Source organism: Carassius carassius, chromosome 23, assembly GCF_963082965.1.
Source record: "Carassius carassius chromosome 23, fCarCar2.1, whole genome shotgun sequence".
In the NCBI taxonomy this organism is placed as follows: domain Eukaryota; kingdom Metazoa; phylum Chordata; class Actinopteri; order Cypriniformes; family Cyprinidae; genus Carassius; species Carassius carassius.
In genome coordinates, this window is record NC_081777.1 from 32,043,829 (window position 1) to 32,066,340 (window position 22,512).

Consider the following 22,512-nt stretch of genomic DNA (forward strand, 5'->3'; position numbering starts at 1 on the left):
ATTTATTGTTTACCTTTTTTAAAATGTCATTAAAGAAAATGCAAGTTTGTTGTGGCTCTTTTTTTTAGGGCTGCACAATTTGGTGTGATTTTTTTTATAATAATGTAGCTATGAAAATTATAAATAATAATAATGTAACCATGTGCAGAGTTACTTATTATTTTAAGTAAATTGCAGTTGTTATTAAGTCAAGTTATGAAGTTCGAGACACTGTATCCCAAGTCAAAGTCAAGTCATTTTCTTTATTTTGTCATTAAATTTGGGAGCCCCCCACCTCTGACAAATGCATGACACAAACTAGACCGGATGCAGAGAGGGAGTTGGTGTCATGTAGACCACAGCATTAAACCTGAAACTATCCGTAGATGGTGGTCTAGATTTGCTTGCAATGGAACTGTGGTGGGGTTAATGCGAGTCGCATTAAAATTTTATTTGGCTGCACCTTGTTCAGGAAATACAATGTTCAGGAAGTTCAGGAACAGTTGCACTCAGTTTGAGACCACAGTGATCATGGCTAGTGTGAAAAACACCCAGTAACAAAAACAGAGCTATACTTACCACAGCTAATGAAATCCTGGACTGGGGCTCTGTGGAAAAAGAGAACACATTACTGAGATGAGGCTTGTCATATTCATTTTTTTTTTTTTTTAAGTGAATCATGTGGTGTGGTTTTGTTTGGGTGGGGGAAGTTATTTTCATGCTTCAGTGGTAGAAAATAAGGTCTGTGAGGTTTCAGAATGATTGTAGGTACCTGTGCAATCTGCAAGTCAAGCATCACTATTACTTGTGCTTAAGATAATTTGGACAAACCTCAAACATGAAGTCTGAAACTTTAGTGTGTAACTCATTTTGTAGATCACAGAGCCTCAAACCAGCATGAAACCACTTAACACTCCAGCATCACTCCACAACTCTTTCAGTCCATTAAATAACTACGATGAGCTTCAGTAACAGTGGTTTTGAGCATTTGCTTAAAATACAAGAGTTATCAGGAAGGAAGCAGATGTGTGTGCATTGAGGTCTTACTTTGCAATTGAGGTGCACAGCAAACCGTTCCAAATGCAGTAGGGGTCTTGAGATAAACTGCATTGGGTGCAGTCATCTCCATAATCTTCACATCTCTGTAGGTCAATCTGAACGACCTCATTACTGCAACTCACATACAGACGCTTCTGAGAAATTAAACACAGGATAATGAGAACAACAGCTGATAACATGATAGATTTAGATTTGTGTTAAAACTGAAGATCAACATAGATTTCAAAGGAAAGGAGTCTAATAAAATCAAGACACAACTGAAGCTCTTCGTATATCTGCATTCAGAGTAATTGAAAGTACATATAACTGTAGATTTCCCTGTGAAACCATGTGCTTTGCGCTCATTATTAATACAGCCAATCACTGATAAACTGAATAACATTTATATTTTTGCATCTAGTAGAAGCTTTTATTTAAAGTTATTTGCATTGCATTCAAAATAATCCTTTCATCAGATCATGCATTCCCTGGGAACTGAACCCATGACCTTGGCGTTGCTAGCGGCATGCATGCTATACTGGTTATAATGTGCATCAATACTTTTTCAAATTTGATTACCGATTTAGGTACTTTTTGACACTATGAAATCCATTTTATTTTTTTCCCATGTTCCATTAAAAATATATTTTATTCCATTTTAGTTCTCAAAAAGCATGTTTATTTAATTGCAACTATGAAATTTCTACAATTTAACAACAATTTACTAAAAGTTGAATAGGAATAAAAAAAAAATTGGACCCTATGAAATACATTTTATTTTTTCTCAAATTCCATTGTATTTTGACCAAATTCTGTCTTCCACCTGACTTCCTTTTTTAATAATTTAATACAATTTTAACAATAAAAAAATTCCTCCCAGAAATTCTGGTAATCAAATGAAAGTTAAAACATTATTTTAATTTATCCTTTAATCAGAAAATTAAACAAAACCTATTATTTTTGGTCAAATGGAAGTGCTGCATTCTACTGTTAAAGTTAAATCATTCAAATTGTTAGTTTTATTTCTCTAAAATTATTAGTAGTAGTAGTAGAAATAGTATAGTAATATATTTCTGTCACAATTTCTTCAAGTTGGACCAAATGCTCATTTTGATGGATTGCATGAAGACTTACATTTTTGCTGTGTGTCTACGATATTATGGAAGGCATTTTCTGCCAAATTTAAATAAATAAATGAAATGATTAAAATTAAAACCAGATTTCATTTCACGAAAATGAAAACAGAGAAATAAAAGAGGAATTAAAATGACAAGTAAAATTTACATTTCAATTTGAATTGTGTCACTATTATTGCGTGAGCGTTAATAAAGAGCTTTGTAAAAACTGTAAGTGTAGTTTCTTTTTCACGTTTGGCTTTTCATTTTAATATTGACAGTCTTGCCTTGAGACTGTATTGAAAATGAAATGTGAAATCACCAATTGCATTTTATTTTTCAATTTGACAGGTATGTCACCGTGAAAATGAAATCATTTAATTTCATTCTCAATTTTGTCACATATTTTGCGTACAGTTTTCTGTAATGAAATCGTTAATCTGGTTTTAATTTTAATTTTAATCATTTCATTTATTTATTTAAATTTGGCAGAAAATGCCTTCCATACGATATGACGATAGTTTTTCTCAAATGAAATGATAAAATGCTCATTAAGTGATTGAAGATGAAGTTCATGTTCTCAGACATGAAATCATGATTCTCATGAAATCATGCACACTTCAGTATGTGTGTAGTATACGAATACCGCGCATCTGGCCGTTCATTCACAAAGAGACACTCAGAACATGCAGTGGTTTAGTATTCACAGACACTAGTCCATAACAGGTTTTAATGCCATTATTCTAACATACTTTGGATTCATTCACCCACAATTTAACGAATTCCATAATATTCCGTGTTACGCAGAGAATTCCATTTTCGAGTCATAGGGCTCTAGTACTTGTGGCGTTCCTGCTTCGGTTTGGAAGTGAGGAGTTGGGTGTTATTTTTGTGACGTACCTCCGAAGCGTCCAGCAGCATGCTGGTGATGTGCGTCCTTCGTGGAAACGGCAGATACTCCGCAATCACAAAAACAGGCTCTTCCAGCACTTTATGAATCCCTCCGCTTTCTGTGAGAAAATATTACAACAGGACATTAACTAATCTGTCTGTATAGGGAACTACTTAGACATCATGCTAACCATCACACGCACATCACACAAAGCGATTTACTTAACTAGGGTTTGTTATTCATTCGATTTCCTGCAGCAGTTAGACATCTAATGTGAAACTGATTGGTTTAAATCAACATGAAACTGCATTTATATCCCATTTTAACTTCTGTTATGTGACTGACCTATGAGTGAAACAGGATGTTTGATGATAAGCACTTTGTAATAATTGACACTTATGCACAACTAACCTATCGGTAAGCCCCTCCCCTTGAACGCATATGAGCCAATGGCAGTCGAGTATCAGTTGCACAGGGATTGGAACTCGGACATCTTTAGTTTTCAGCTCCATTGAGAAACAGAAGCTTTTGTTCAAAGCAACATTTCGGAAATTGTTGTATGTTTATGTAAAAGGATTGGCTGATAAAACGATGGCATGAAAGGATGAATGTTTTTTGCTGTAAAAAGCCTGTTTAAAGCATCTGTAGCATGCTGTTGATGTAATTACCTATTTGCAAATGTTTAAATGATTGTATGATTGATTATTGTATCTTGCTGCATTACTTAACAAGCTTTAAATACTGTGCAGCCCTAGTGAAGGCTGTTGTTCTCTACAGCAGAATAGCTGTATTGGTATATTAAATAAATGTTATGTTTTATAGTATGTGGCATTGTTATTGTATTTGTACACCACCGATCAATACTTTGGGATCAGAACAATTTTAAATTATTTTTTAAAAGTGCTGGAAACTGTTGTGCTGCTTAACATTTTTGATACTTTTTTTCAGGATTCTTTGATAAATAAAAAGTTAAAAAAAAGAACATTTATTTAAAATAGAAATCCTTTCTAACAATAAACACTACCGTTCAAAAGTTTGGGATCTGTAAATGTGTATTCTTTTTTTTTATTTTTTATTCCACAATTGATTCCACATTAAATTGTTAAGAAGCAAATATTTATATTGTTAGAAAAAATCTTTTGAATAAATGCTGTTCTTTTTAACTTTTTATTCATCAAATTATCCTGAAAAATGTATTGTTTTAAAAATAAATGATTTCTTTTCTGTATTTTTGATCAAATAAATGCAGCCTTGATGAGCAGAAGAGACTTCTTTAAAAAGAAAATTACAAGTCTCACAGACCCCAAACGTTTGAACGGAAGTGTATATCATTCTAACCATTTTTTTGTTTTGTAATTTTGTCAAATGATTAAATGATCCATTATGCCTTCATCCTTATTGTTGCTTAGTGAGTTTTGCATGATGGCAGCTCAACAATTTACTTCAAGTTTATTTGTATAGCGATTGATTTTCAATCATTGCAAAGCAGCTTTACAGAAAATTTTAAGTTTCTACATTATATTTAGAAGTAGGTTATTAGTGGTGACTATGGCAGAAATGTACAGTGAAGTTAAAAAATTAAATGTAATCAAACACACGATGAACACTATGAACTGCAATGATTAAATAGTTTACTTCCTTTCACTGTTGCTGTTCCATCAGTCCCTGTAAAGCAGAATCCTCAATGAAACCGAACCATTAAATTCCTCACGGTTCACGGAGACAGATTCACGTACCTAGAGACAGAAGCAGGACGGTGTGGTTTCGTACCCGGTCCACCTGTATATGAGTGTAATGGTGGTGTCTGAACAACAGGGGGCTGTTCTCTGGCATCACCGAATCCTTCATCTCTGGACGATCCTTCATAAACATCAGCACTTCACTGCTTAGACGAGTACTGTCCGGAACACACTAAAGGAACCACAAGAAGTTAGTTGAAGGATAATCTAGGACTACAGAGCTCAAGAGTCGGTTCTAGAACGGTTAAAGAACTGAGAGTGATGCTAAGTGCCTTTCCGAGCTGCACTGGAGCATTCGTTTTAGTTTTAAAGGACACAAAACCCAAAACTGACTGGATTACAGACGAGCAGTTCATTTCAACTACACAACATTTGTGTTTCATTACATCAATGAATTGACTGATATGAAGACGTTGTAATGTGAAGCATCTGGAGTTGTTTGTCTTTGGCTCAAAACTCAAGAATGAATCATTTAGTGAACAGTGCCAATGAGAAATACTCTGCAGCGGAGGACATCCCTGAAAGCACATCTGCGATTATCTTAATGCTTTTATAGTAGGGCTGCACAATTACTCCAATTTCGTGAAGCCCTACTTTATAGTCACATGTATTGTAGATAATTAGAACTTATTGAGAATATGGTTTACATTTTGCAATGATGCAAACAATTAAGCAGTTGGGTTTTGCTAATTAGTGCATATGTGAGTATACTTGTATAACTTTATATGAAGAGCTAGGCGTAATATCGTTATATTTGGCGACGAAACAACTCAGTTGAGATTTTCTGTATATTATATATTGACTCAGTGCCGGTTTACCGTTCCAGGCCGGGGATTCGGAGGAACATTGGCAGCGTTGAATCCAGACGAACTGAAGATCCTGCTGATTCCAGTCAAGCTATAAACACACACAGCACTCATGTTCCTGTAAACAGAGACCGAACGTCACACTTGAGACACACGCAAACACAACAGCGTCACACTCTCTCTTTATTTCATCAGTGTTTGTGGAACTGTGTCAAATGACCTTTGTTTTCTTGAGCTTTTAACACTCGACTGTGGCTTCACTAGTTCATGTGACTCGCTAAAAGTCTTTTTATGTGACGCCAAATTCAAAAGACTGAGCATTTGGCGTACATTTAAACTATCAACTATTGAGGCCAGTGTTGGGGAAAGTACTTTTTAAAAGTAATGCAATCCAATATTGCAATACTCCCTAAACAAGTAACCAATTGTGTTGCTTTTTATGGAAAGTAATGCATTATATTACATTTGGGTTACTTTTTCTCATCTGGCCTGAACTTGCTTGTTTAATTTTGACTTAAAGTCATTTTTGGCAGCCCTTTCACACCAAAAGTGGAATGATTAAGTCTGAAATGTAAATGCAGATCAAACAAACCTTTCAGCTGTGCTGCCCCTCTGCATTGCATTAAGTTCAACACTTTTACTTCAATGAAACACAAATTATATGTTTATATAAAGTTGCTTTTGCTGCTTGGTAAGGCTGAATTGGATCATTAAAGGTCAGCAGCAAAGGCACTGGTTAAAAACATGTGATTATAATGATTAATTATTGCAGGTCTTATTCTGAGTTATCACCTGAAATACAAAGCATGAAATCAAGTTTGTGTCTTACCAATAGTTTTTGAAGAGCGCATACATTTTTGTGTCGTTGTCTGTGTCTAGTGTGGCCACATCTATCATCTGAGTGAATTCATAATCTTTCCCACAGAACAGACGGGTGTAAATCGTGGATGTCCAGCTGCTCTGAAGCACATTTTTATTTCCACCTTTGTCATTCTGAAACAGATTGTGTTGTGTTTAATTCATTGATAGGATGAGAATCATATGGACTACTTTTTTGTGCTTTTTGGAGCCTGAAAGCTTCTGTGTGCCTCCAATGTATGTAAAAAATCAGCATGAAAATTCGGCTAAACATCTCCTGTTCTTCCACCTAAGAAGGTTACACCGATATGAGGGGCTTAAAGATTATTAAAACAACAATCAGGTTCTGCAAGTGTTTCTGCATTGATTTTAAAAATACTGAAACTTCATAAGATTTCTCAAATGATATAAACAAGGAATTTCAAACTGAAGATCTATTATAATGCAAAAAATCCACTTTATGAATACGTCATCTTTAAGAAAATATCTCAAATGCTGCTTTTTAAATCTTTGACAACATTTAAGCTCCCAGAACCTGCATTTGAGAAGAGCTTCTTATTATAGAAACGCTACCTTTAGCACAAATGTGGCTGTGAGTTACTGAGAAACACGCAGGTGTTGCCATTAGTCAAGTGCATTTCCTATCTACTAAAATAACACATATTTAAGGAAGTCAAAGATTGCAGAGGAAACTCAAGCGTTCACACTTATTGTGTTTAGAGAAAGACATGCAAAACACATGAATATCAGATTGCATTACAGATATAGCAGATGATGTCCATAATTGGGCTGAAAAAAGAAATGATACCTACTGTTCCAAAATATACTTAAATGTAATGTATAAGCCAGATCATTTCAGTTTTTTTACGTTATATACACTACTGGTCAACAGTTTAGGATCAGTAAGATGATGTAAATTAAGCTCAAAAGGGAATTAGTATTAGTAGTAACTGTAGCAGAATTAAACTGCCGTCAACCAATCTGTTCATCCAGCGAACATTTAGGATAATATCAACACACCACCCTTACCAGCAATGATACTGTGCAACGCCAGATCATTGCACGTCAAAATGGAGGAACTTCGAGCTAACTCCAAAGCATGTTTTGAATACCGCACTTCAAGTTTGATGGTGTTTATGGAAACATGGCTACACCGCGATGTCCCGGACGCTGCTCTGGAGCTGGAAGGATTCTCGCTGGTGCGGGCGGACACGAATGCACAGTCAGGGAAAGTCAGAGGCGGCGGTCTGGCGGTGTATGCGAGTAACGCTTGGTGCAAACACTACACTATTAAAGACACAATCTGCTGTCCGGATGCTGAAGTTCTGTGCTTGAAAATGAGACCTTTTTATTTACCGAGGGAGTTTGGTAGCGTCGTTGTTTGTGCGGTTTAGGTCGCTCCTAGTGGAAATCCAGCAAGAGCAGCAGAATGTATAGCGGACTGTGTTCACCAACAACTACAGTGCTCTCCAGAGGCTCCAGTATTCATTTTAGGTGATTTTAATCAGTGCAAGCTTGAACTGTTTTTGCCAGGTTTCGAACAATATATAAAATGTGGTACAAGAAAGGACAGAACTCTACGTAGACAAGTGCTATGGTAACATTAAAAACGCTTATGAGGCTAGAGCGAAACCACTGCTTGCTAACTCCGACCACAACACTATCCATCTAATTCCTACAGTACATACAGGACTAAGCACAGTAAACCATGTATGAGGGAAGTAACTGTATGGACTAACTGTATCGAAACGACGCCACTGAGAGACTTAAAGGTTGTTTACTCTGTACAGATTGGAATGTTTTTTAATGATACGGACATTGACACAACTGATTGTGGTACCGTGGTGGATGCTGTCGGGCGGTGTGTTGTAGTGATGTAGCAAGGTGCAGATCCTGTTGAGGCTGTGTCACCTGCCATCCTGAAGTGAGTTGGTTTGGGTAAGATGGTTGTTTTGGGTGTTGTCAGCCAGTAGGCTATCCGTGGTACCTGTGTTTTGGAACGGCTGGGTTGGACTCTCACTGGAGAGAGTGCAGGTGGTTACAGGGATCGCAGGGAATTGTTGTAGTGTGCAGAGAATTTCAGACTGACGTGATGGTGGCAGGAGGGCAGCAGGTGGTTGTTAGCCCTCTGTTTTGCTCTAACGTCACTAGAAATCTGATGTTTGCAGTGTCGCTTTGCTCTTGTGGCGGCACCGACTTGAGCTTGCCTGAGTTGTGTTGGTAAAGGGATGCTCCTCCCTTGGAGGGGTCTGATGCTGTGTTGTGTTAGGCAAAGAGTCAGAAGGTTGTCCTTCCAAGAACTCATCAAACAGGTCAGTCGATCAGTCCTTTATGATGGCTGGTTTAACCTGCTGGTAGTCTGATAAGATGTGTCCTCAAGATTGAGGTTGAAGTCTTTGAGTGTTATTCCATTTACTGTTTCAGGGCTCGGATTAATAAATCCCTTTCCTTCTGCAGCTGCAGAGGATTTCAGGAAGCTGACTTCCCGAAAGTCAGCTTCCTGAAATGTCAAACGGAGCTTTATTTCCCCCCTTTGTATCCGTGTACAGGTGTGCTGGCTGTGTGACATGCAGTGCCTTTTATTTGAGTCCATGCACAGTCTGTGGTACTGTTTCAGTTCTCTCTGAACCATGTCAAGCTCCTTGTTAATGTTGCAGAGTCAGAGTTTGGACTTCTGCTCTGGCTGCATGCAGATGGCCTTCTAAGGCCTTAGATCTGGTGTCTCTCTCATTAAGTTCCACATACACTGTTTTAAACAGTGACTTTGTGTGAAACAGTTCTCTTTCCAAGTCCTGTCTGGTGGCTTATTCAAGCTGCTCTTGGTCTCCAGCAGCTGTTAGCGCCTCCTGAAGACTGGTGATTTCCTTCTCTTGCACCATTCTGTAAGGTTCCTTGCATCTGTTCTGTGCTTTCTCTCGTTGAGCAAGTGTCAGTTCCATGTAGAACGGAAGTTCAGTTCATTTACATCCTGTATAAGGCCCGTAAGACTGTGGGCCAAGGAGAGGATGATGCTGGTCAGATCCTGGTGGTTCAGACTAGGTGTCAGTGTCCACTTGTGTCACTGTCTTGCTGCTCCTTTCTCTGCCATTGCAGGTTGTTGGCTGCTTTGGGCTAAAGGACGTCCATCAAAGTGCCCTGCTGGGTTTCCAGGTGGTCCTGTTGAGCTGACAGGGCTGGATGTCTGTGGAATGTCTGCCAAATACTGGCACACTTGTGGGAACACCAGAGAGAGAGAGGCAGAAGGACAATGCAAGTATGTACAGAGGTGTAACGCTATCTATATGGTGAACAGCTGCGTAGGCCATGTAAGGTGTGACTAGCTGGTGAGGGGCAGCTAGTGAGGAAGGGTGCTATGTTTTTGTGCTTTTCAACACAAAGGGAGAGTTTGAGTAACTTTGTAAGCAGGGGTCTTCTAATGACTGGACTATACATGTGGTCAAGCTATTTCTCAAAGCACTGATGGTTCACAGGTTTGGACACTATGAAGGTATCAAATAAAACAAAACTGAAATGGAAGAGATGGAGGGATAGGGAAGGGCTTTCCTTATTTAGTTTAAGCTAGGAGATATGACTATGCAGTTCTCACCTGTGGTCATAAACCCAAAGAGACTGTTAGCTACACTAGCAGGGACACATCAAATACCTCAAAGTAAATAAACAGAAACAATAGGAAGTGTTTCTAGTCTGCTCAGGGGCCTAAAGCATAATGAACGGTAACCGTCCCTTACGTAATAGCCTTGTCCTGAGAAGTAAAGAGGGGTAGAGCAGGGATAGGATTTAGAAAGGCTGATAGAGCCTTTAATTATCGTTCTGTATTAATGAGCTGCTTACTGACACACACACACATATCGGAAATCGCGCAGCTCACACATCCAGGAGAAAATAAACTTGTCAACGCTGCCCAATTACTTTTATTAAATACAGTTTAAATACTGAATCTCTACATTATATTTTCCAGCGACGAGAGGATACAATCGCTGTTTTTAGGTAAACTCACTCTAAAAAGATAAACGCACAGACGCGAATACACGCAATTTCCATTTCTCTCTCTCTCTCTCTCGAATAGGCAATATTTGAGAAAATGGTTTAGCGATGTCTAATTATTGGTGGGATTAGCCCACATCAATGTCTACGGCAGTTATCGCCCTGATCAGACATATGCTGTATGTGTCTGTAATGATATGAAGTTAGCAAATATTAGCGATTTTTTGCAAAATTTATTTGAGTAACATGACTGTTAAAATGAACTCACAATTGAAAGTAACATAAAAAAATGATTACTTTTTGTTAAAATCTTTATTTATGCCAATAAAGCTTACATTTATGTGTCTCAGCAGCCATGTTGCCAAGATAATTCATACCCCTTCGTTTGAAGTGTGGTCCCGAGAAATTTTCGTTTGAAGGGCCCTTCCCCTTACCCCTACCCCTCCAACCAAAGAGAATCGAGACACCCCTACCCCTTCATGTGAACGTGCGAAACGGAGGGGTAGGGCTAAGGGGTAGAATTGGGATTGGGCCTTACACTTTACACCCACACCTATCTAATGGTGCGTTCAAGTCATGTCGGATACATCGTATTTATGAGTCAAACACACATCAACGCCAACATAAAGTCGTAATTACGAGTGGGGAAACTCAGAATTTTGTTTAAGCTCAGAGTTTCCGAGTTGGGGGCGTGTCAATGAGAAACATGACTGTTGCGATGCGACGTCTGTTGTTGACGGTACTTTTTTAGTTGAAATTGATAGACAGGATTGCAATATAACAATTAATACGTTTTTATGTGATACAGATTAAGGTGGCTTCATAAATTATTCAAAAAAACACAAAACACACCTGATGCAAATTCTTTGCTCTACATTTTCTATAAGCAGAGTTAAAAGAGGGTACACTGCCATCTGGTGTCGACTAAACTGACTTGAACGTACCCGACATCGAATTTACGACTTGTCAACTCGTAAGTACGAACTTCCCAGGAGGACTTGAACGCACCATGAGTGTTAGTCAGATGCTAACAGCTAGCAATTTAGGTAAAGGGTTTAGCTTAGCCAGTATGCCCACACGCAGTTCTTTGTGTACACAAAGGTCTGTGACATGTGCTTATATCAGATTGAACCTAAAGAGGCTGCTCTCAACTTCCGCGCTCAGATATTGAGACAGATGGGAGCTTAGATCAAACACAAGCTGAGCAGAACTTGCTCTATTGTAAACATCCATAGGAAATTAGTCATTTATGACGTATTGCATACAACGTCATTCACAAATCAAAGCAGCACATCCACTTCACAGACAATGGCAAATTACTAGTTAGCTAGGCTAGAATTACACCATTCATTCACTATTCAACTGCATCACTTTAATGACTACAATGATTCTTCACCACGCAGATTAATTCATGCGGCCAATCTGAGAGTTCTTTGCCAGATATAAGATTTATGCATTTAAAACTGAAAGTGGGGATTTCTTCACCCAATAACAGATTACTTTATTCTGGTACCATATATATGGGCTGCTAATCTGAGATTTCTTCGACAGATAAACCTTATGCTCTACTAACAACAGAAATTAGGATTTCTTCGCTAAAATCAGGATATTTTCTTATCGTACAATTTAAACACATTCTAGCACAAAACTTTCTAATGCTCGTAGGAAGGCAGATTCAAAGTACAGTTTATCAGAAGCTAGTATGCATGTGTAAGACGTTAATAAAATTTATGAGACAAACACACAAGTCTGATACTGAGTCTGAAAAGAATGATTTCTGAAGATCATGTGACACTGAAGACTGGAGTAATGATGCTGAAAATACAGCTGTGCATCAAAAGAATAAATTATATGTATTGTATATTGAAATACAAAAACATTATTTTACATCATAATAATATTTTACAATATTACAACATTTCCAATCAAATAAATGCAGCCTTGATGAGCAAAAGAAACTTGTAAAAAACATTAAAAAGATTTCTGATCCCAAACTTTTGACTGGTAGTGTATATCTGAAGTAAACATTAATATAATGAATATAAATATGCATATGTTAATGTAATTTATGTAAATAACAGTAACTGTCATTATATTATATAACTCTCAAAATTATATTTTGTGTTCCACAGAAGAAAGTCACTCATACAGGTTAGGAACAATGTGATGGGGAGTAAATGATCACTGTTTTTATTTTTTTTAATCAGATTAGGTAAGGATAGAAGGCATCATTAATTGCAATCATATTTTGCACTCATTTTTATTAAACCATTAACAAAATGTAAAGCTTAGATGGTTTTCCGGACATGAAGACTTTAAGTGGGCTATAGTACAATACAATGACAAATTCACTTTTTTTATGATTTCTGGGGTGTTTCTGCTCACCATGCAGCTCTGAGAGACTCGTGCAATCCACTTCTCACCATCTTTACTTTTGTGTTTCTCTGCGAAGAAGGAATAAACTTTGTCTTCGCCTTTACCAGCGATCAGCTTCAGGTATGTTTGCTCTAAAGAAAAAAAACAGCGCTGTTTAGAATCAAAACAGTATCGTTCTGATAATGGCATGAACTTATTTCAGTGAAAAATGTAAATTTTCACTGTGGCAGTGAAATGTGTGTGTAGAATTGTTAAATCTAATTTCTCACCCGCTTGATTCGCCTGAGGCCAAATGTTGTCATTTTTGTCATTCTTGTTTATTCTGTACAATCCCTTCTCAGAATTGGTGAAGTACAGCATGTTATCTGAAACATGGAATATAGAGATCAGACAGGAAGCCACATTTATCCATGTGTGAACATCAAGTAGCAAAACATGATATGAACAAGAGCACAGCTGATTAGGATATTTGGAAAACGAATCCAGGTAGTGAGAGACAAAGAGGAATTGGAGGGGAGTATAAAAACAAAGGGGATGAGGTGAAATTTAATTAGTTCCTGGTGAAATACAAAGCACTATAGTTGAGCATGTTCTTCTGCATGCACTGACCACGAGGGAAGTTTGGCCTAATCTAAAAGCTTTCAATACTACTACACAATACACAGACAATATGAATACAATACTTCAGATAAGAGAACTTTCATTATTCTACGTAAAGGTAAATACTGTAGTACATGCTGCTCACTACACCCGCAAACTCATTACTGTTTAATTGATTTGTAGCCAAGTATGTACAGTATTTGTGCAGAACTGAGAGACGACTGTCTAGAGGAGATAAAGGAGTCTTTTGTCAGAAGACTAAGAAACTGCTATAACAAATAAAGATACTACCAATACTGTAATACAATTTGGCCGAGGATGCTGAATTAATGAACAGACATTGACTAGCAAAAGGATTCCTGTTTCCCAAAAGGAGGTTTTTGTAACAGTGTTTTAAATTGAATTGACTTGATCTTTAAGACCATATCAAACATGCATGTAAACGCAACACACAAGAACGTCTCTCAAATGCATGTACTAAAATATATTCTGCATTTGGAGATCACTATAAAAGGCCCAAGCTGGTGTGCATTTTTTGACCACGCAACAACTCCTTGGCATTTTGACTAGCGACAACACCACCACTATGCTACTGACATGGTTCCAGCTTAAGTAGTCCCAAACAGGAAGTGAATGTAGAAGCAGCAGAGGGAGCGGTACGAAGAGCGCGGGTCTTTTGCCTCCTGGTTGCGTGCGCAAGCAGTGATGACGTCGCCAAGAAATACATGTATAAAAATTGACATATTCACTCAGTATTACTTGATCTAATTCACAAATATCTCAATTACATTTAAGTAGAAATTAATTGTACTCAGTCCAGTATATTATAGTGAAACACATTTTTATATTAAAATAATGGAGATTTCTGTGCCACCCCAGACTGGCTGTTGGCTCCCCCCCCCCGACCACGCTTATAAAAACATCCTGAGTACGGCGCCATCAAAACATGTGGTGTAAACGAAAAAAATAATAATATACAAATAAACACAAAAACATCCGTTGTTTGTAATTATTAGGTCTATTCAACTAGTCAACCATAATTGAATAGTCCTAATTGTAAAAACTTGTTAAATCATCTAAACCATCTAAAAATGTTAGACCCTGTTCCATCTAAGCTCCTAAAAGAGGTGCTTCCAGAAGTCATAGATCCTCTTCTGACTATTATTAATTCCTCATTGTCATTAGGACATGTCCCCAAAACCTTCAAACTGGCTGTTATTAAGCCTCTCATAAAAAAAACACAACTTGACCCCAAAGAACTAGTTAATTATAGACCAATCTCGAATCTCCCTTTTCTGTCCAAGATACTAGAAAAGGTGGTATCCACACAATTATATTCCTTCTTAGAGAAAAATGGTATATGTGAGGATTTCCAGTCAGGATTTAGACCGTATCATAGTACTGAGACTGCTCTCCTTAGAGTTACAAATGATCTGCTCTTATCATCTGATCGTGGGTGTATCTCTCTATTAGTTTTATTGGATCTTAGTGCTGCGTTTAACACAATTGACCACAAAATTCTTTTGCATAGACTTGAACACTTTGTTGGCATCAGTGGAAGTGCATTAGCATGGTTTAAATCGTACTTATATGACCGCCATCAGTTCGTAGCAGTGAATGAAGATGTATCATATCGATCACAAGTGCAGTATGGAGTACCTCAAGGCTCAGTACTAGGCCCGCTACTCTTCACGCTTTATATATTACCCTTGGGAGATATCATCAGGAAACACGGTGTTAGCTTTCACTGTTATGCTGATGATACTCAGCTCTATATTTCTTTGCGGGCCAGCGAAACATACCAAGTTGAAAAACCAATGGAATGCATAGTCAATATAAAAAACTGGATGACGAGTAATTTCTTACTGCTAAATTCTGAAAAATACAGAGGTGTTAAATATAGGACCTAAAAACTCTGCATGTAATAACCTAGAACGCTGTCTAAGAGATGGCTGCTCTGTCAATTCTTGGTCATCAGTTAGGAACCTAGGTGTGCTATTTGATAGTGTTAGGATGAAAGAACCTGAGAGACCTTGATCTCCTGAGAAACAGACAATACAAACATACACTGGCACCGCACTGGCACATAACAGACACCCCACAGACTGGAGGTGCAGGAGACCTCCTTCCCTTCTGTCCATTTGTTTAATTTTAAATCCCTTCACCCATGCTTCCTTCTACTCAATCTGCTCAAAATGATTACATGAAAATGTCAATGCAAGTGAACTAACAGTCATGTCTGATATCATTTGAAATGTCTCGGTGCAACTAGTACAATAGTCTCAATTTTACAAAAGTAGATTAACAGATAATACAGATCCTAAAAGATGAGAGATATTTTGATTACTGTAATGGGAGTGCTTGATTTTTTTCTGACTTACTCTGAAATTATTTCCTCAAGTAGATTAAGTGAAAGTAGGGGGCTAAACAGAACCACTATTTAAAGAATGACAAGCATGAGGCGGTCTATTAAATAGTTAGTCATATCCTCTGACTAATGATCAGACTGGAGAGTTTGTGATCATGGGGTACATGTATATACAGGCCGGCATGATACACCCTGAGCGACATAGATTCCTAATCAATGAGTAAATATAAAAGTAAAGAGTAAACTAGAATAATCAAATGTCAGAATAATAATAATTAGACACAGGCATACAACCAATTTGCCTTTTCAACATAAATTCTAGGTCATATTAAAATGGAGTCAGATTAGAATTGGATTTAAACTGAATAACTCTACGAGCTGAAAAGACAGCCAGCACTGGATACCTTCCTTGGGCCGAGTGCCTGGACCTTACAAAAGCAATCTTTCCTTAGAAAGCCACGTTTCTAGCATTTGTAAAACTGCATTTTTTCATCTCAAAAATATATCTAAATTACGGCCTATGCTCTCAATGTCAAATGCAGAAATGTTAATCCATGCTTTTATGACCTCAAGGTTAGATTATTGTAATGCTTTATTGGGTGGTTGTTCTGCACGCTTAGTAAACAAACTACAGCTAGTCCAAAATGCAGCAGCAAGAGTTCTTACTAGAACCAGGAAGTATGACTATTTAGCCCGGTCCTGTCAACACTGCACTGGCTCCCTATCAAACATCGTATAGATTTTAAAATATTGCTTATTACTTATAAAGCCATGAATGGTTTAGCACCTCAGTATTTGAATGAGCTCCTTTTACATTATAATCCTCTACGTCCGCTACGTTCTCAAAACTCAGGCAATTTGATAATACCTAGAATATCAAAATCAACTGCGGGCGGCAGATCCTTTTCCTATTTGGCGCCTAAACTCTGGAATAACCTACCTAACATTGTTCGGGAGGCAGACACACTCTTGCAGTTTAAATCTAGATTAAAGACCCATCTCTTTAACCTGGCATACACATAACATACTAATATGCTTTTAATATCCAAATCCGTTAAAGGATTTTTAGGCTGCATAAATTAGGTAAACCGGAACCGGAAACACTTCCCATAACACCCTATGTACTTGCTACATCATTAGAAGAATGGCATCTACGCTAATATTTGTCTGTTTCTCTCATGTTCCGAGGTCACCGTGGCCACCAGATCCAGTCTGTGTCCAGATCAGAGGGTCACTGCAGTCACCCGGATCCAGTACGTATCCAGACCAGATGGTGGATCAGCACCTAGAAAGGACCTCTACATCCCTGAAAGAAAGCGGAGACCAGGACAACTAGAGCCCCAGATACAGATCCCCTGTAAAGACCTTGTCTCAGAGGAGCACCAGGACAAGACCACAGGAAACAGATGATTCTTCTGCACAATCTGACTTTGCTGCAGCCTGGAATTGAACTACTGGTTTCGTCTGGTCAGAGGAGAACTGGCCCCCCAACTGAGCCTGGTTTCTCCCAAGGTTTTTTTCTCCATTCTTCGAGTTTCGGTTCCTTGCCGCTGTCGCCTCTGGCTTGCTTAGTTGGGGTCACTTCAGTTCATCTACAGCGATATCGTTGACTTGATTGCAAATGATTGCAAAGACTGAACAGAGATGACATCACTGAATTCAATGATGAACTGCCTTTAACTATCATTTTGCATTATTGACACTGTTTTCCTAATGAATGTTGTTCAGTTGCTTTGACGTAATGTTTTTTGTTTAAAGCGCTATATAAATAAAGGTGATTTGACTTGACTTGATTAATAATTACAAACAATGGCTGTTTATCAGGTTTTGTAATTATTTCCTTTTCCGTTTACATCACATGTTTTGATTGCGCCGTACTCAGGATGTTTTGTGTGGCCAGGAGGAGCCTGGGGTGGCACAGAAATCTCCATTATTTTAATATAAAATGTGTTTGACTATAATGTACTGGACTGTTTAGTGCCTAAAATACAGCCGAGTACAATTAATTTCTACTTAACTGTAATTAAATTTAACTAAATGATCTAGACAACCCTTTTAAATAAGGGTCAACATGCGTCTGTATAGATCTATATATGGACACAATCTCTAGACCATCAGTACTTGGAAAGGCCTAGCTACTCTTTAAGTTCCTCATCAAGAAACCACTGAGCTAAAGACGACATGCAAAAAACCAATTGTGCTAAATACGTGCAGAATTTAGATGCTTCTTATCAGACACTCTCTGTAACTGTAGTTCAACCAAAAATGACCCTTTAAACCTTCTGAACACTGCAAGATTTTCCATGAACACACAAAGAGATATTTATAGCAGAATGTCCAATCGGCTGTTTTCAATACAAGACGCATTATATGTGCATCATAAGTGCAATGGACTAGTGTTAAAATGTGTATATGGTACTTTTTGGAGGTTAACATTCATTGTATGGAACAGAGCAGCTTGAACATTCTGCTAAACATCTCCATTTGTGTTCTACATAAGACAAAGTCATCCTGTATGAGAAATGAAATGATAGTGAAAAGTTTTGTGGTAGCAACATGATATCGGTCAGCTCGTCTGTTACGAGTTAAACATTAACAATGGAGTATCAGCAATAAATGATATCATGCAAATACATGAACTGCATTATGAGCATCAGAAGTAGACCTGGGCTTCAACACGTCTGCATTGCCTTGAACCAAGCAATGTGAAATTATGTTAAAAAAACACTGTTTCATAATGTTTTACTCAACTCTATTTCTACAGCACATGTGGTGCAGGTCTGAAGACACCAAAATTGCGTAAAAAGAACATATGAGCACACACTAGGTATCATTTCTTGTATGGTAAGGAAATTAAAATCCACATTTAAACCATTTGGAGTGCAAGTGTTCGATTTGTGGTTTTTTGTGAATGCTGTGTCCCAAGTTGATATTAGGTTGAGATGTTGGTCAATGTAATGCAACGATTGATTGATTACACCTGTGAATTATTGTCTGTTTATACCATACAAGAAAAGATACCTTGACAAAGACGTTTTGCTGAAACTTTGGTAAAATAAAGAAATATATGCAGGTGATTGTACTGGTTTTATCCAAAAAGCTTTACCAAAGAACAGTGCTTCAATACTTCAAATCACCTGCTGCTCTTCTAAAACCATTTCAGAAGAATCTGCGTTCAGAACAGTGTCAGAAAGAGATGGAGCGAGAGGGAGAAGCCAAACAATACAAAGCCTGCACAGTGTGTTCCTGACAAAATAATAATAATAATATACTAAATAATAATACTCCTTTGTGCTCAGCGTGGGGTTTAACAATAAACTACTCATGGCCAGTCAAGAATGTCTCTCATTCATCAGATAACATTTTCTAGAGATATGGATTGCTGAATGCTGCCCTTCTTCAATACCAGACATTCAACAAGATTTTTATTTTTGCAATTCTACTTCATGCGCCATATGTGTGCAAACATGCATGCACATGAATGCATTTCAATACTCATTAAATGATGTGCAATACTCACTAACAAGTAATGACGGCTCATTTATATCTGGCTCATAATGTTCTGACGTGAAGCAATTGATTGGAGAATAATCAGAGCCCTGGAATAAAAGAAATGGCTCAGTTTTATACTTCCATATGAGTTTACAATGCATACAGTATGGAAACAGGACATACCAAGTCACAGCACTCTGTATTTCTATCATGTTTTCTACAAATGAACAGATTTCCATCGACGCCTTCTCTGAGCAGAGAGATCCGGAGTGAACAGAGCTGGAAAAACCAAAAGTTAAACAGCTGTCAGTAAAAAAACACCAGCAAGCCCTCAAACAATACTGTTTACATCAATATTTAATTATGCATAATAAATAATTCAACCTTAACCTGCATTTTTACTGAAGTGCGCATACGTGACAATATACTGTATATTCTCGAAAAAGAGATTATAAAAGTGTATTCACATCTTGTGCACACTGTGATGATATTACTAGAGTTTTACATTTTTCATGTAAACATGGTTTTCCTTTTCAAGGTTAGTTTGAAAGGTTTTTGTGTAAACGCAGGTTTTTTTTTTCAATAAACAGACTCTCTTAACTCTCTTCCATAAACAAAACCTGATCCTGTGGGAAGTGTAAATTTCACAATTTCTGGACTTTAATACTCACAGAGTTGTTTGAATCTTTCCCTTTATCCTGACAAAGAGACAGGTTCACCTAAACAAGGACAGTGCAGAAAACATGAAACATTACAAACAAAACAGCAAATAAGAGATCATAACAGAAGCATGTTTGCATATGTGTTCCACGAGCCATAAACATTACTTTAAAATTAAATGTTTTGCATTGGAAAAAGCTGCATTGCATATGTTTTTGCATGATCGTTTAATGTAAAATATCATCTTTCTGTTGGCAGAGGAACTAGAGAGATCATCCGCTGGGAACCCTTCAGACGTCATGTACAGTCTGAGATCTACTGTATTATATACTGTACATGATCAACACGACTGTACCTGACGGGGTTTGGAGGATTGTGTTGGTCTGATGGAATAGAGGACCTTGTTTCCTCCGACCCAGATGATTTTGTTACCAGAGGTGCCGACGAGCTTCATCAAAGTATGATTACTGTTTTCAAAAGAGAACCTGGTTATACCTGAAACAGAGGAAGACTGAAGTTATCAAGTGTGCAGTGTGTTCATACAGATCTAGTTTAAAGCAGTACATTAACGAAACACAGAAATGCAGAAGAGACGGCTGTGTGTCTGAGATAAGAGACTCGTGGTTTTGGTGCTAAAATAGAGATCTGTGAGAGTTTGACACATGAAGATGTGATACTTGTATCTCCTTTACCATAATGTGACTCAAATAAAATGAAACAAACTGTTTAATTCTGACTGTATTGGTATTCTGCTGTAAATTCATACTAAGTAGCTACAATTCAACTAATTAAATGTGTTTTTTGTTTTGTTTTGACATCAAAATGTTCCTATTTTGCCGATTTTGAACTACAAAGTCGATCACATTTGGATCTAAGCGTGATATTAATATCTATTATTTCTTCATTTACTTCAACAAGACATATTTGATTCGTCTTGTTCTTGACAGAACGATGATCTTTGGGAATAAAACCGATTAAATGTTATCTTACCTTCATGTGTGACCTTCACTCGAGCTGCTTCATGTAGTTTTGTTGAACTAACATATGAAACGCATACGAACAGCGAATAAAGTGATGCCCAGTCCATCTTTAACTCGAGAGATTGTGACAGAAGCGGATCTAGAGTCGACAACCAATATTTGACTTCCTAACACTCGTGTGTGTGTGTGTGTGTGTGTGTGTGTGTGTGTGTGTGTGTGATAGGCGAGGCGTTTGTCAACCCGTCATCATTAGCCTACGTCATGAGTAAACTTGTGACAAGTCTTTAAACTCTGCTTTTCGAACCGTGAATTTTAATTCTACACGAAGTTTAATTTATAGAAGCTGAATCATGGCGTGAAGAACAAGTACAAATAAGTAAATCTAGCGAGTAACAAAAGCATGTGATGCGAGGAGACGAATATATCTTCAATAGTTTTAAATAACTAATAGTAGCCTATATGTGCATAATTTGGTTGATCACAAAGGTGTAGCCAGACTCTCCCTTCTTCTTTCTTTCTTTGCACAGATGTGTGTTAAATAAGGTGTCCTAAATGTGCTGATGTTTTTATGCACTGGAAATGAAAACCATTGCATGCCTATGTTCTGTAAAAAGTGATAAACCTATTGATATTTGAAGAGTTGTGGAAACAGGTCCATCATTAGAGAGCCCTGGTCTGCAGTAGTTAATAATGGCAGATTAGAAACATACATGGCATGTTTTCAAGTAAATATTTGTGTGCTTTTGCTCAAAAACTAAGCACTCCTAATTAATATAACCAGCTTGAAATTTCATGCCAGAACCTCCGGAGAAAGAGATATGAGCTTTTATTATTGATGATTTGTCATAAACGACTCAGATTTAACATCCAAAAACCTTCCAGTTGTCATTCCTCTTCTGAAGAGCCTTTTCAACTTACTTAAAAAAAATAATATGTTGTGTTGTGAATTAAGGAAGTAATTCGATAAAAGCTTATTATATAATTTCTGAAATGTGCTCTGGTCAAGCTCGGACACTCATCTTTATTAATTATAGCTTAATTGTTTGGGACACAAGGACACAAGAAAATGTACAGCCAGTCAGATTACACAACAGTGTCACTTTTATTTTTACAAATTTGTTCTTTTGATATGTTGAAATAATCAAGATTTTTCTAATTTCATTAAACAAGATGGAATGGATGTCACTTCCTGTATCATGCACAGTAAAATCCGGAAAACACCACCATAAGAGTTATTTTTAAAACTTTGAAAGTGTATGAGAACCACCCACAAAGTGTTAATTTAACGCTTTCAGAAGTGTTGCCTCATGCAACACCAATACAGTGTTAAAATATGAACAATAAGAGAGTGAAATATGACATGTTTTCAAACTGTGGGTCGCACAAAGTCACTTGGCTTCAGCTAAATTTGCGTTTCAATGAAATGCGTTTGAACTCTGCACTGTTTTCGTTCGGGAAACGGTTTGAAAAAAGCATTTCACATGTGCAGGGCACAAACGCAGGGTTAATTGTAACATTACAAGATTTAAACATTTCCACATTACAAAATGTACAAAAGTTTAAAAATCTTTTAAAGATATTGCTGAACATTTATTTAACCATTGCAAAAAATAAATTTCTGCCTG

General features: G+C 37.4%; 1 protein-coding gene across 1 annotated transcript; it reads right to left on the reverse strand.

Moving 5' to 3' along the window:
- Positions 1–237: 237 nt before the first annotated feature.
- On the reverse strand, positions 238–21,050 carry LOC132102005 (semaphorin-7A-like). Its single transcript, XM_059507218.1, has 13 exons — positions 20,898–21,050; positions 20,263–20,402; positions 19,919–19,966; positions 19,431–19,526; positions 19,276–19,354; positions 13,057–13,152; positions 12,797–12,918; positions 6,399–6,562; positions 5,582–5,687; positions 4,761–4,935; positions 3,033–3,142; positions 1,027–1,172; positions 238–587 (listed from the first exon to the last, which is right to left on the reverse strand). The coding sequence occupies exons 1-13, from the start codon at positions 20,992–20,994 to the stop codon at positions 515–517; spliced, it is 1,452 nt and encodes a 483-aa protein (XP_059363201.1). The 5' UTR covers positions 20,995–21,050; the 3' UTR covers positions 238–514.
- Positions 21,051–22,512: the final 1,462 nt, after the last annotated feature.

Coding starts and splice junctions, on each gene's coding strand:
- LOC132102005 (XM_059507218.1), bottom strand. CDS start 20,994: ATGGACTGGGCATCACTTTATTCGCTGTTCGTATGCGTTTCATATGTT. Junction 19,355..19,430: donor ATACAGAGTGCTGTGACTTG/GTATGTCCTGTT, acceptor CTTTTATTCCAG/GGCTCTGATTATTCTCCAAT. Junction 12,919..13,056: donor GCCTCAGGCGAATCAAGCGG/GTGAGAAATTAG, acceptor TTTTTTCTTTAG/AGCAAACATACCTGAAGCTG.